Consider the following 13,114-nt stretch of genomic DNA (forward strand, 5'->3'; position numbering starts at 1 on the left):
TACTGTCTAGACCATCCCTGATAGACATTTATCTAACCTACTCTTAAATATCTCCAGAGATGGAGATTCCACAACCTCTCTAGGCAATTTATTCCAGTGTTTAACCACCCTGACAGTTAGGAACTTTTTCCTAATGTCCAACCTAGACCTACCTTGCTGCAGTTTAAGCCCATTGCTTCTTGTTCTATCCTTACAGGCTAAGGTGAACAAAGTTTTCTCCCTCCTCCTTATGACACCCTTTTAGATACCTGAAAACTGGTATCGTTTCCCCTCTCAGTCTTCTCTTTTCCAAACTAAACAAACCCAATTCTTTCAGCCTTCCTTCATAGATCATGTTCTCAAGACCTTTAATCATTCTTGTTGCTCTTCTCTGGACCCTCTCCAATTTCTCCATATCTTTCTTGAAATGCGGTGCCCAGAACTGGACACAATACTCCAGTTGAGGCCTAACCAGCGCAGAGTAGAGCAGAAGAATGACTTCTCGTGTCTTGCTCACAACACAGCTGTTAATACATCCCAGAATCATGTTTGCTTTTTTTGTAACAGCATCACACTGTTGACTCATATTTAGCTTGTGGTCCACTATAACCCCTAGATCCCGTTCTACCGTACTCTTTCCTAGACAGTCTCTTCCCATTCTGTATGTGTGAATCATAGAATCATAGAATATCAGGGTTGGAAGGGACCTCAAGAGGTCATCTAGTCCAACCCCCTGCTCAAAGCAGGACTAATTCCCAACTAAATCATCCCAGCCAGGGCTTTGTCAAGCCGGGCCTTAAAAACCTCCAAGGAAGGAGACTCCACCACCTCCCCAGGTAACGCATTCCAGTGCTTCACCACCCTCCTTGTGAAATAGTTTTTCCTAATATCCAACCTGGACCTCCCCCACTGCAACTTGAGACCATTGCTCCTTGTTCTGTCATCTGCCACCACTGAGAACAGCCGAGCTCCATCCTCTTTGGAACCCCGCTTCAGGTACTCGAAGGCTGCTATCAAATCCCCCCTCATTCTTCTCTTCTGGAGACTAAACAATCCCAGTTCCCTCAGCCTCTCCTCATAAGTCATGTGCTCCAGACCCCTAATCATTTTTGTTGCCCTCCGCTGGACTCTTTCCAATTTTTCCACATCCTTCTTGTAGTGTGGGGTCCAAAACTGGACACAGTATTCTAGATGAGGCCTCACCAATGTTGAATAAAGGGAAATGATCATGTTCCTCGATCTGCTGGCAACACCCCTACTTATACAGCCCAAAATGCCGTTAGCCTTCTTGGCAACAAGAGCACACTGTTGACTCATATCCAGCTTCTCATCCACTGTGACCCCTAGGTCCTTTTCTGCAGAACTGCTACCTAGCCATTCGGTCCCTAGTCTGTAGCAGTGCATGGGATTCTTCCGTCCTAAGTGCAGGACTCTGCACTTGTCCTTGTTGAACCACATCAGGTTTTTTTTGGCCCAATCCTCTAATTTGTCTAGGTCCCTCTGTATCCGATCCCTACCCTCTAGTGTATCTACCACGCCTCCTAGTTTAGTTTCAGAGTAACAGCCGTGTTAGTCTGTATCCGCAAAAAGAAGAAGTGGGCTGTAGTCCACGAAAGCTTATGCTCTAATAAATTTGTTAGTCTCTAAGGTGCCACAAGTACTCCTGTTCTTCTTTTTCCTAGTTTAGTGTCATCTGCAAACTTGCTGAGAGTGCAACTGATTGTTCCTTCCTAAGTGGAGCACTTTGCATTTGTCTTTGTTAAACTTCATCCTGTTTACTTCAGACCATTTCTCCAATTTGTCCAGATCATTTTGAATTATGACCCTGTCCTCCAGCACATGTCTGTGTGCTATTCCTAAATCCTGACAGCCTAGGAAATGGGTCAGCAAAACCTGACTCACTTTCAAATCCTTGGATGCGAATGTTGCCTATGGTGTTTAATTTAGTTATCTAAACACTTCATTTTATCTAGTAAGGGGAAACAGCTCCACTCCGTGATATGAAAGTCCACAAGAGAAGGAGGAATTCTTGCCATACAGAACTCTGATTTGCAGTTGGCCTAGCTGAACCTAGTGCTTGTTGTGACAACAAACTGAATATCCAATAAACACTGAGTGGGATCACACAGTGACTAATAGTCATCTCTGGAGGCTGCTAATTTTACTATTAAAAATCTTCTGTTCTTTTGCTAGGGCACTGGGAATTTAAAAGACAAATATAGAGTCCTTTGACAGTTTAATGCAAGCAAGCCTTCCTCTTTAAACCTGTTACCACAGTTACATTTCATTCTAGGATTAACAACCATAAAAGAGACAAAGAAAAAGAATTAGAACAGGCACAATAGGTTCAACTCCATCTCTGGCTACAAAACACTTTCCTTCATTCTCCATCCATATCCTCTCAGATACAATACCTGACTAAGAAGCAGCTCTCACAGGTGCTGACAGGATTTTAGGGTCCTGTTTAATTCTCCAAGGTCATAATCTCTCTTGAGCAGCCATTATGAATGTATATGTAAAATCCTTTTTATTCATCAAGCATGGGTTGATTAACTTCAGTTTATACCTCACCAGAGCCACTGAATCCATTTACCAGAGAATGCATATAGTGTCCAGTCTGCAAGCCTGGTTTCACCATGGCAAGGAAGGAAGAGCAAAATAAAGGCAGAGAATGGGAGAAAGGTTCAAGTCAAAGACGAAAGAGATGAAAAAAAGTCCCAGAAGCTAAGAATACTGCTTAACAAATAATCACTAGCACCGACTGCAATAAAAAATCAATCCTTCCTGACTCAGCCTTCATAAGAAACTTAAGCACTAGTAAGGTGTTATCATACCTGAATCACATGTGTGCTTTACTGTAAAAAGAATGCTCTATACTAGCTAGCACTGTACAGTACAAATAAACTTGCTTGTTTTCACACTCTCTGGCTTAAGACTATTGGGAAGAGACTTCAGGTACACACAACATGCAAGATAAACTGTTCAAAGTTTGTGGTGTCCCTTTGTATTATTGCGAGCGTGTAGTCCCACGGGATTAATTTCTTGGCCTTCTGCTCCTTCCTATCTATCTTCTCCCTTTTGGTCATCTTGGTCTATCTTTAATCTTAGCTATTGCTTTTACAATGACAATGGTAACACAACTGTACATGCATTTTGACACCTCCATGTCCACCCTTGCTACTTGTTTTGACCAAATGAATTTGTGGCTTCATCTGAACTTCCTTCATCTAAGTGCTTCAAAGAGAGAAACATTAGACATATCCTCCAATGTAACGCGGTATCGTCTGTCACCACTCTTTGCTCAGACCCCCATTTGCCACTACTGTCCATGTCTATAACACTTTTACTATTGCAACAGCCTTCTCTATGGCTTCCACAAGCCCAGGCCACCAGATTGCAGCATCTGCGGTATAATATTTTCTCTAGTATAGTTTTTCCGTGAGTGCATTACTTAACTCTTTGTAGCATTTTGGGACCCGGATTGTATTCAGATATTACACAAAAAGAAATCTCTGCTGCATTACACTGTACACACAATTACAAGGGAAAAGACTGCTGGAAACTTTTCTGCGGCCCATGGTGCTTTCACTAAGATGGGAATTCTCTTATGAACAGAGAGAGAGAGAGAGAGAGAGAGGCAGGCTCACCTGTTCCATTGACCATGTCACACTGGCCAGCCCACATGGAAAGAGTGCTTTAACGAAAAACAAAAACAGTTCCTGGTCATGCCACATGCCATGTATTGTTTAATGTAATCTATTTCATTACCCAATTAGCTACATAGGCCCTGCTATGTAGTTGCGATCACTCACTGCTGAAGCAGGGCCTATGTAACTTAACGGGGATGCTTTCAATATAGAGAAGTCCCCTCCTTGATGCAGGTTTTGGTTTTTAGTTCAGATGCAGAATGTTTCAGAGTGAATCACTTCACTTGCTCTTCTCATCGAGGTTTTGGGCCTGAAACGCTTCAGTTACACCATTATAGCCCCACTGACTTTGCTGTAACTATTCATGATGTAAGTGCAAGGAGAAGCAGGCTCTGAATTTGTTCTTCCTTTGCATGCTGTTTCCTTTCATCTGAAATAAATGTAATCTCAGCTGAAATGTGCACATTTTGATCTTTGCAAATAGGGAAACATAATGAAGAAATCTGAGATTTCCTGGTTAAAAAGAAAAGCATAAAAGGCTCAATGGCACTTATGGCAGTCCATGTGCCGTTAGGGCGGCATGCGCATTTCCACGGGGGGTGCAATTCGGTGGCAACTTCTATGTTTAGCAGCCGGAAGACAGAAGCCCATGTGCCGTGGGCAGCTAAACATAGAAGTTGCCACCGAATTGCACCCCCGTGGAAATGCGCATGCCGCCCTAACGGCACATGGACTGCCCCCGCCGTCCGCGGCGGCAATTTGGCGTGCTGCTATGGCGGCAAAAACACACAGACTGCCGCCCCTTACAGATTGCCACCCCAAGCACCTGCTTGGAATGCTGGTGCCTGAAGCCGGCCCTGGGTGTTGCTATGACTTTCTAACTTTAATGGCTCCACAATAAAGTAGTCACTCATTCAATACATTGAAAAAGGTACAAGAATAGAAAGCAGTGGCAATTTCTTTTGGTATTTTTATCTGGCCAAACTGTATTCAATCATATCCTCTGAAACCAGTGGCATAGGGAAGGGGATTAAAGGGATCCAAACACTTGCAAGGGAAAACAGCAGCAACTCATTAGATTACACTATCCATAACTCCCTGAAATTCAAGGCCATAATGGACCCATGGTGGGCTAAAAAAGAGACTATGGTTTTGCTGATCCTAGACCTGATCCAGCATTCGTTGAAGTAAATGAGTCTTTCAATTGACTACAACGGGCTCTGAAACAGGCCATAATGTCTTGTATAGAGTCACGCATAGAAAATATGCACATTTCTCTTATCAGCAATACTTATGGTACCTTTTGTTTTTATAGGATTGAATTATTGCAGTTTTGCTTATGTCATCTTTCCCATTAAAGACTCTGTACAGTCCATCAGATGTGCCATTATACTGCAAAAGACACAAGAACAGGGAACAACAGTTTAGTTTTACTGCTCCCAGGACTTTTAGCAAGGTCATATATGAATAATTGTCCTTTATGTTCTTATCTTCTATGAACTTTATGCTCTTCTTCACTGTGCAAACATCAGGTGTGGGTTTTTGTCCTCATATATTTTGGAGTTACGGTTGGGATGGAGATTTTGATGATTGGAATCACCTATTTGTTAATGCTAATAGCAAACAGAAACTAAGCACCTGATTCAGGAAAACACTTAAGCATGTGCTAAACTTGATATACACTAATAGTTCCATCGGGACTTAACTTGCCTCAGTTTAAGCACCTGAATTAAGTGCTTTGCTAAATCAGGGCCTAAAAGGTCAGATCCTGCCCCCAGTGAATAGGTGCACTAGTGTGGAGAGACAGTATAAATTATTTCTTCTTATCTAAGCAGCAGCTGGGAAAGATTCCAACCAACTAAGTGTTAGAGGAACGACTAGGAAGGTGGATCTCTACCCATATCTGTGGGCGCCAGCCCCGCCGGCTAGTACAAATTTTGCTGTCTGCTGTACATGCTGGCTGGGTATCTATCTTTCTCTCTGTTGCCTCATAGTAGAGGAGCAGACAAATACATAGTAATTCCCAAAGGGATTCTAGCGACAGGACACTTTCTCCAACTCCAGCCACCTACACACTTATCCTTGAAATGTTTGGATGGCTTAGACCTATGCCACTCTGCCTTGTTGCCCCACCCATGACTGTGCCACGCTGTAGCAAAACAGAAGAGAGCACATTCTGCTGATTTTATCAGATACAAGAATGCCACTGAAGAGCTCTCTTCCCCCACTTCCAAACCATCATCATCATCGGCTCCATTCATGAAACAGAGTCCACACACACATGGACTCTTGCACAGAGTCCTTATGACTCCAGTAGGACTCTATAAAGAAGCAGGGTCCAGGTGTGGGGGGTATTTTTGCAGGATAAGAATCATATGGAACAGGGTTGATGCTCTCCAGTCACTTCCATTGATTATCCATTTCTTTCCTCTTTTTGCTTCCCAAGAGAGAATGTCGATATCTGTGAATAGGGGGACATATTAAGGTATGTCTATACTGAGTTTTAAACCCCCCGGCAGCGCATCTCAGAGGAAAGGTCTACTGAATTGGGATCGCACTATGATGATGAAAACAGCAGCGTAGACATTGTGACTCTGGCTGCAGCCTGGGCTCTGAAACCCACACCCCTTCCTGGGTGTCAGACCCTGACCTCCAGGTCAAGCCCGAGTGGCTACACATTTTTGCAATCTAGCACAAGGCCCCCAAGCTTAAATTTTACGGACCCAGGCTCTGAGATTCACAGCCGCAGGTTTTAAAAGGCAGTGCAGACTTACCTTTAGGTGCTATCTCCCTAACTGCCATTGTCAAGTTGTCCAAGTCTCTTTCCACAGAACGTTCACCACAGGTGTTTCTCCTCACAGATTTTACTTACAGGGTAGAAGACACCAATTGTTCGATCCACAGGAAATAGTACTTTCTTTAAGAATGGGTCTTCGTAGCCCCAAAGAATTTCTTTCACACTTCTGGTTTGCAGCATGAGCGATTTAGATGACTTGATCCATGTATTTAGCAATATCTGTACAAAAGAGTTTTGATACATGGCAGGTGCGGCCTGCAATAATAATAACAACAGTTAGTATGATCTGGCAGACACATTCAGTGCCAAAGAAGATGTATTCATTATTATTATTTATATATGTACTGGGGGACAGATTTAGCTGGGACTAATAAGGCTGTGAAATGGAGTAAGGGGAGAAAGGGCCTTCCCTAACCCTCTGTGCAGCCTGTCCAGAGTGCAAGTTAAGACGTGAGGCATAAGAGCAAGCTGTTAGGGTCACTGCTCCCACACTGCAAGAAAGCGGGTGGGACGGGTGCACAGAGGGTCCGGGACTGGACAGAGCTTTCAAATAAGCATGTGCTTTGTGGAATTAGGGCCTTGATATGAATTTAGGTGCTTAACATTGTGCATACAGGTTCGAAAATACTAGCCTTGCTTAATATTGCTAAAGCACTTGGATGCTCTCGATTGAAAGGAGCTACGTTTATTTAATTTAGAATTAGAGATGGTTTAAAAAAACACAAATTTGTCACACACACCCAAAAATTGTCTCCTTTTGGTCAATGAACATTGAAATTCAAACATTTTCAAATGCAAAATGTAATCATGCTGTTACTAGCATTATAATTAAAGTAGCTCCTCAAGGTGCCAAACAGCATGAAGGCCTCTTTTTTTAAGTGCTGTATAAAGACATAGCGAGAGAGTCCCTCATAGTTTGCATAGACAAGATAGACAAAGGGTGGGGAAAACAGAGTGTTGTTATTCTCATTGTACAGATGGGGAACTGAAGCACAGAGAAATCAAGCACAGATCACATAGACAGTCTGTGGAAAAGTTGGAAATTAAACCCACACCTTGAGAGTCCCAGTTCAGTGCCTTAACTACAGGACTATCATTCAACTCCAGATTCTTCCTCTCTGTATTGCACAGCATCAAGCATACTAGTGTTTGTAATAATAATAATAATTAATAAATGGTAGTTGTTTTATAGCATCAGTTTTAAAGCAGTTCTGCTTAAAATCTGGAGATACAAGATAATAATGCAAAGTATTTGTCTTAACTCAAGATAATTCAGCAACAAAGCCAAGCACCAATACAAATATGCAAAGCCAATTGTTCTAATGATATGGAAATACACAAATAATTCAGGCAGACAAAAACAAGTCTAGTACCACTCTACCGATCAGGTCCCAGGCTTCTTGGACAATGTACTTTTTCTTAAACGGACTGTGATCTCAACAGGACTGATTAGCTCAGGGGACAGTATCCCATTGGCACTAATTGGCACCATTGTTAGCCATTGTAGTAGGGAGGCCAGGTATAGAAAAAGCATGGGATTTGTTCCAGCCTCTGCCTTCAGAGCAGGGTTGAGGAGACTGCCAGAGCAGTGTGTAAAACCCACAATGCACTGCTTGCACTGTATCTTGGATAGAGAGGGAATTCCAGTCTCCAAGATAATAAGTTTAATTTCACATTAAAACTGAAAAATAAACTCCTCTTGTCCTATGTAGATAAATCCCACGTGAAAGGTTTTGCTGCTGGCTTTGTGTTTTGTCGACACTAATTGGTCCCTGGGCCTGATTTGCATTTACACTAAGAGCACGGTGTAAAGAGTATAAAGGAGCCTTAAATTACATGTAATATATTCCCACTTTCAAGCTGCTTTGACACTGCCAGAGTGGTGCAAAGAATCGAGCCCCCTGTGTTTTAGGTCAATGGAGCCCACCCTGCAGTTTTGTTATTAGCTATAACTTCTCTCCTCTTGCCCTTAATCCTTCAATACCCAGGCTGGGATATTATTGTTTCTTTTCTTTACTTACAACAACAGCGAGATTGATGCAGGTAAAGGTGTCATTTTCGGACCCAACTGACATATCAGGCTCGAAACGAGCAACATTTGGCAGCATATAGGACACGGTGTAGTCAGGATGTTGAGTGATATTTTCTTTGGGTAAATATCGCATCCTTAAAATACAAAAAAAAACATAGTTTAACATTGATTTTAGAGCCATATGGTTCACTGGGCATGACTAGAGCTGGTTTCTCTTGTTTGAAACACTGCTGAAAAGTTTTCCTGAGGAATTTCAAAACTTTCTCAAGAAAAATTTGCACCATTTTCCAACTAGCTCTAACTGTGACAGGGGAAAGATTGTAAATATGTCCCTTTTTGGGAACATCTGCACCACAGTCAGAGGTGTGATGGCAGCATGTATAGATATACCAATGCTGTCTTTAATCTTGGTAGCTCGGGTACCAAAAGTAGAGAAGACATGGCAGCACAGGCTTCGTTGTGGACTAGCAGCCTGAGTAAGCACCCATGGTCCCAGGTAGGCTTGTATAGCTCTCACTGAAGCTGATGCTGTACCAGCTTCACTGCTATTGGTAGCTGTGCTAGCTAGATTTAAGCTAGCTCGGGTATACCTCCATGTGCTGCACTCAGACACCCCAGTTGCATTGTATATAGAGACTTAGAATTCCAGGAGTATCTGTGAAAATACTGTTTCCTGTGAAATATTTTTGCCTCTTCAGTAATTTCTTCAATGCATGATTAGATAGTCCCTCCACACACACACACATACACACTATCTGGATGGCAACAATATTATTACACAGCTCTTCAAGTTTTGATCTGAATTAGTTGGAGTTCATCATATCATACATTGTTCAGGTTCTCTGATTGGATGAGCCTCTCTCATGAGTTCAGGGAGGTCAGTAGAAGCTATTATGATTTGTTTTCCTAGGCCATTATGTTGGAAAGTGAGAGATTGTGTCCCCAGAAGACACTGAGGTGGAAGAGGCCTGTCGCTTGTAGTGAATTGGACATAACGACGTGACTAAAGGTTAGGGTGACCAGAGGGCAAGTGTGAAAAATCAGGACAGGGGGTGGGGGGGAATAGGTGCCTATATAAGAAAAAGCCCCCAAAATCGGGACTGTCCCTATAAAATCGGGACATTTGGTCACCCTACTTAAGTTAATTATGTACTTACATGCTTTGCTGAATAGGGATGAGCTGCTGAATCTGGGCCTTGGTAAATAAACTTGGGGAAAGGAATATTTTAGTGGTTTGAGTTTTGCAGACTACATTAACAGTACTTGTGAACCTTCAGGGCCAACATTTTAGCTACAGATGCAACAGCGTTGCCAACTTTCTCAATTTTATTGTGAGTCTCGGCATAATTGATGCTATGAAGATGTGAGAATCCCAGTGCGCTTTTTTTTTTAAGGAAAGTTTCTAGCCCTGATGGTTGCAGAGAAAAGCATGGAAATGGGACCCTAAAGATTCACAGGAGACAAATAAAAATATATATATTTTTTAATTTCTTATGATTTTAAAGCCAATCTCATGATTTTAGTGGTCCCTATTCTGGATATGCTTGGGGTTGATAATACTACAACAGGTACATCGACAAAATGTGGATGCCCCTATTATACTTATAAATGCCCGAATGCTTTCAGGCCTTGATCCAACATGCCTAATCGCCAGGCTAGATCAGGGCATCAAGCAAGCTGTCCCACATGAAAATCATATTAATTTGCATTTCACTTCTTATTTATATGTGCCTTTACCCAATTTGCGCACATGAATGCAATGTGGTTGTGTGTGCGTGACTCTCGCCTGCTGAAGACCAGGGTCTGTCGATGTTATATGTGCAGTGGATCTATGGAGATTTTAAGGCATACCTGTTATGTCTGCAGCTCTTTCTCATCGACAGTGTATCATTCAGAAGAGCTTTCAGTAACTTTTACAATACTCCTAATACGACATATAACATATTTTGAAAGCATTTGCCTACCTGTATGTGTAAGGTCCAATTTGTTTGAGTATTGGCCGTGATCCATTCATCACTTCCTGTGGATTTTGCACATCATAGAACCAAAACTGCCTGTAAACAGGACTCCCTGGCACAACCCAGTTTTCATAAGCTATTGTACCATTTTCGATGACATCTTCCTGCAAGCACAATAGCAAAACTGAAATTAACCACAGCAAAATTGTTGCTCTGAGCACTCCAGGATAGAGAGGAATGATGTTAGGGCAGTAGCCTAGACACGGGTATTGAACCCCACCTTCCCTACTCTGCTTCAGATTTCCTTATGACCTTGGGTAAGTCACTTACCACTCTCTGTGTTTCTGGTCCCCAGATGTAAAATGGGGAGAATATTACTAAGTCACAGAGGCATTGTGAAGTAAAACAAGATTGTGAGGCACTCAAATACAATAGTGATGGGTACCTAAGGGTATGGCTACACTGCAATTAAACACCGACAGCTGGCCCATGTCCGCTGACTTGGGCTAAGGGGCTCAGGCTAAGGGGCTTTTTAATTGCAATATAGATGTGGGGGCTTGGACTGGAGCCCAAGCTCTGGGACCCTCCTCCCCATGGGGTCCCAGAGCCCTGGCTCCAGTCTGTACTTGAATGTCTACTCTGCAAATAAACTGCCCCTTAGCCCAAGCCCTGCAAGCATGAGTCAGCTGACACAGGTCAGCCATGGGAGTTTAACTGCAGTGTAGACATAGCCTAAAATAGACAGTTTAGCCTTTTGTTAACCAGATGGGGGGAAAAAAACCAAATCTAGCAACATGTGATAGTAAAGTGTCTGCAAACGGGTGGCAAAAGCGATTTTATCATTCATACGAGGCTTGTGGCAATCATTTCTGATGAAGCTTTAAAAACAGTGGTCTGGCTAGACTATGGAGTCAGACGTACATGAGGATACAATCTGGTCACAGCTGTAAGTCATCAAGAACCTGATAGAACTTCCAGTGAAGTCACTGGGAACCTTACCATTGACTTTAATGGGAGTTGGCTTAGGTTCCAGTACCACATCCTTTGAGTATTCTAGACAAGAAAGTTTAAAATAAAACTAAACAATCCTTAGCATGTCGTTTAAGAAAATCTTTACCTGTGCCTGTTGTTCAATGGAGGAATCAAGCTTTAAATATTCAGTAAATTATTTTCCATATAGCAAAGGCAAAACTACTTAGCAAAGAGCTGACTGAATTTCCAGTTTGGCCACTGAACCAAAAAATAAGTAACAAAAAAATTAATTTGGGTCAACCCAAAATGGATTTTTTTCCTTGGTTTTTCTTGCTGAAACAAAAAGTGGGGGGAAAAATCAGTTTGAATGGAATATTTAATTTGCCTGAAATGAAACATTTTGGTTTGGGGTAATTTTTAACTTTTTCTTTTTTTAAATTAAGTCTAGCTAAATTTCAAAAGGAAACATTCTTTAGAAATGAGAAGGCAAAACATTTTATTTTGAACATACCAAAATGAAATGTTTTAACTTTTTCAATTTTTGTTCCCTCTCCTTTTATTTTTGCCAGCCCAAAACTGCATTTTTTGATGAATGAACTAGTTGTCAAAAAAATTGCACACAGCTCTACTGAGTACCAGTCCTGTGCAATATTAATTAGTTAATTTGCAGCACCCACAGTAGCAGTAAAAACTAAAATGCTGGCATCAGTTCAGAGTGTTGTAAAAGAAAGAAGGGGCTTTTGGGTTAAAATTCTCCAGATTTTCTTTGCATCACAATTTTGCCATTTTGAGCTTGCCCAGCACAAACCAGAACTGCGTAAAGAAAGAATGTCAGCAATTAGGAACCACTCGTTTAGAAGTTGCTTTAGAGAGCGCTATATAAAGATGTTGCTTAAAATAATTTCTTTGTGTAAATACAGCCAGTTTGTACTCTGATACTCTGATTCATAAATACACTGGTGATAGTTTAAAAGCCTGGGCTTGCTGTTTGAATCTCTGCAGTAATTTATGTGCACAGATATTTGTGTGAGAGGGAACAGAAACGCAGCAGCAACAGATCTAACTTTTCAGATTGTACTCTTGCACGTAGAGTCTAAGTCAGCAAAAAAAAAAGAAAGAAAAGAAAAAAAAGAAAACGGAGCCTTTAATATTGTGCAAGCCCCAGAAGGCCAGGGATGCTGACACAGCATTATATTAATCCAGGGGAAAGATCGACCTTCCATTATGAGGCCATTTGCAGGACAGGCACCCGAGGGCCCTGAGATTTCAATAGAACACCAGTTCCCAAGGGTTTCTCAGAGGATGAGCACCTTAAGGTTAATAATTGTCTTCATATTCTTGGGCAGGGGAGGAAGTGGGGAATCCTGGTTATGCTGTTCACAACGAATTCCCCATATGACCAAGAGAAGGGAGTTTATGTAAGCGCTGTACAACTCCCTCGGCTCAGAATCGAGCTGTTGCCTGTATTCATCAGCCTCTCGGACTGGAGGTGATTCACCTGTGGGGATTCTGTCCTGACCCCACATATTCCTGCCGTTCTTTTCATTTGTGGAACAGATAGCGCAATGGTTTGCAAACATTTAGTGCTGAATCGTCACACTGGCCCTCCCCGTCTCCCAGGAGCTAGGTACCATGCCAACTTTGCAGAAGGAGAGACAATGGCAGAAAGGGTAAGAGACTTGACTAAGGCCTGGTTTATGCACAGTTTTTGTACTAGTATAACAATTTC

The 13,114-nt window shown here is 42.1% G+C and overlaps 1 protein-coding gene across 5 annotated transcripts in view; it reads right to left on the minus strand.

The window, feature by feature from the left end:
* CD36 (CD36 molecule) overlaps positions 1-13,114 on the minus strand; it is a 73,822-nt gene that overhangs the window by 13,136 nt on the left and 47,572 nt on the right. For all 5 annotated transcript variants that reach the window (XM_034765708.1, XM_034765669.1, XM_034765680.1 and 2 more), the window contains 5 exons: positions 10,420-10,577; positions 8,445-8,589; positions 6,499-6,678; positions 4,927-5,018; positions 3,627-3,673 (listed from right to left, as the gene is read on the minus strand). In XM_034765708.1, coding sequence (XP_034621599.1) covers positions 3,627-3,673; positions 4,927-5,018; positions 6,499-6,678; positions 8,445-8,589; positions 10,420-10,577 — 622 coding nt within the window. The remainder of the gene's footprint in view (positions 1-3,626; positions 3,674-4,926; positions 5,019-6,498; positions 6,679-8,444; positions 8,590-10,419; positions 10,578-13,114) is intronic.

Source organism: Trachemys scripta, chromosome 1 (assembly GCF_013100865.1).
Source record: "Trachemys scripta elegans isolate TJP31775 chromosome 1, CAS_Tse_1.0, whole genome shotgun sequence".
In the NCBI taxonomy this organism is placed as follows: Eukaryota; Metazoa; Chordata; order Testudines; family Emydidae; genus Trachemys; species Trachemys scripta.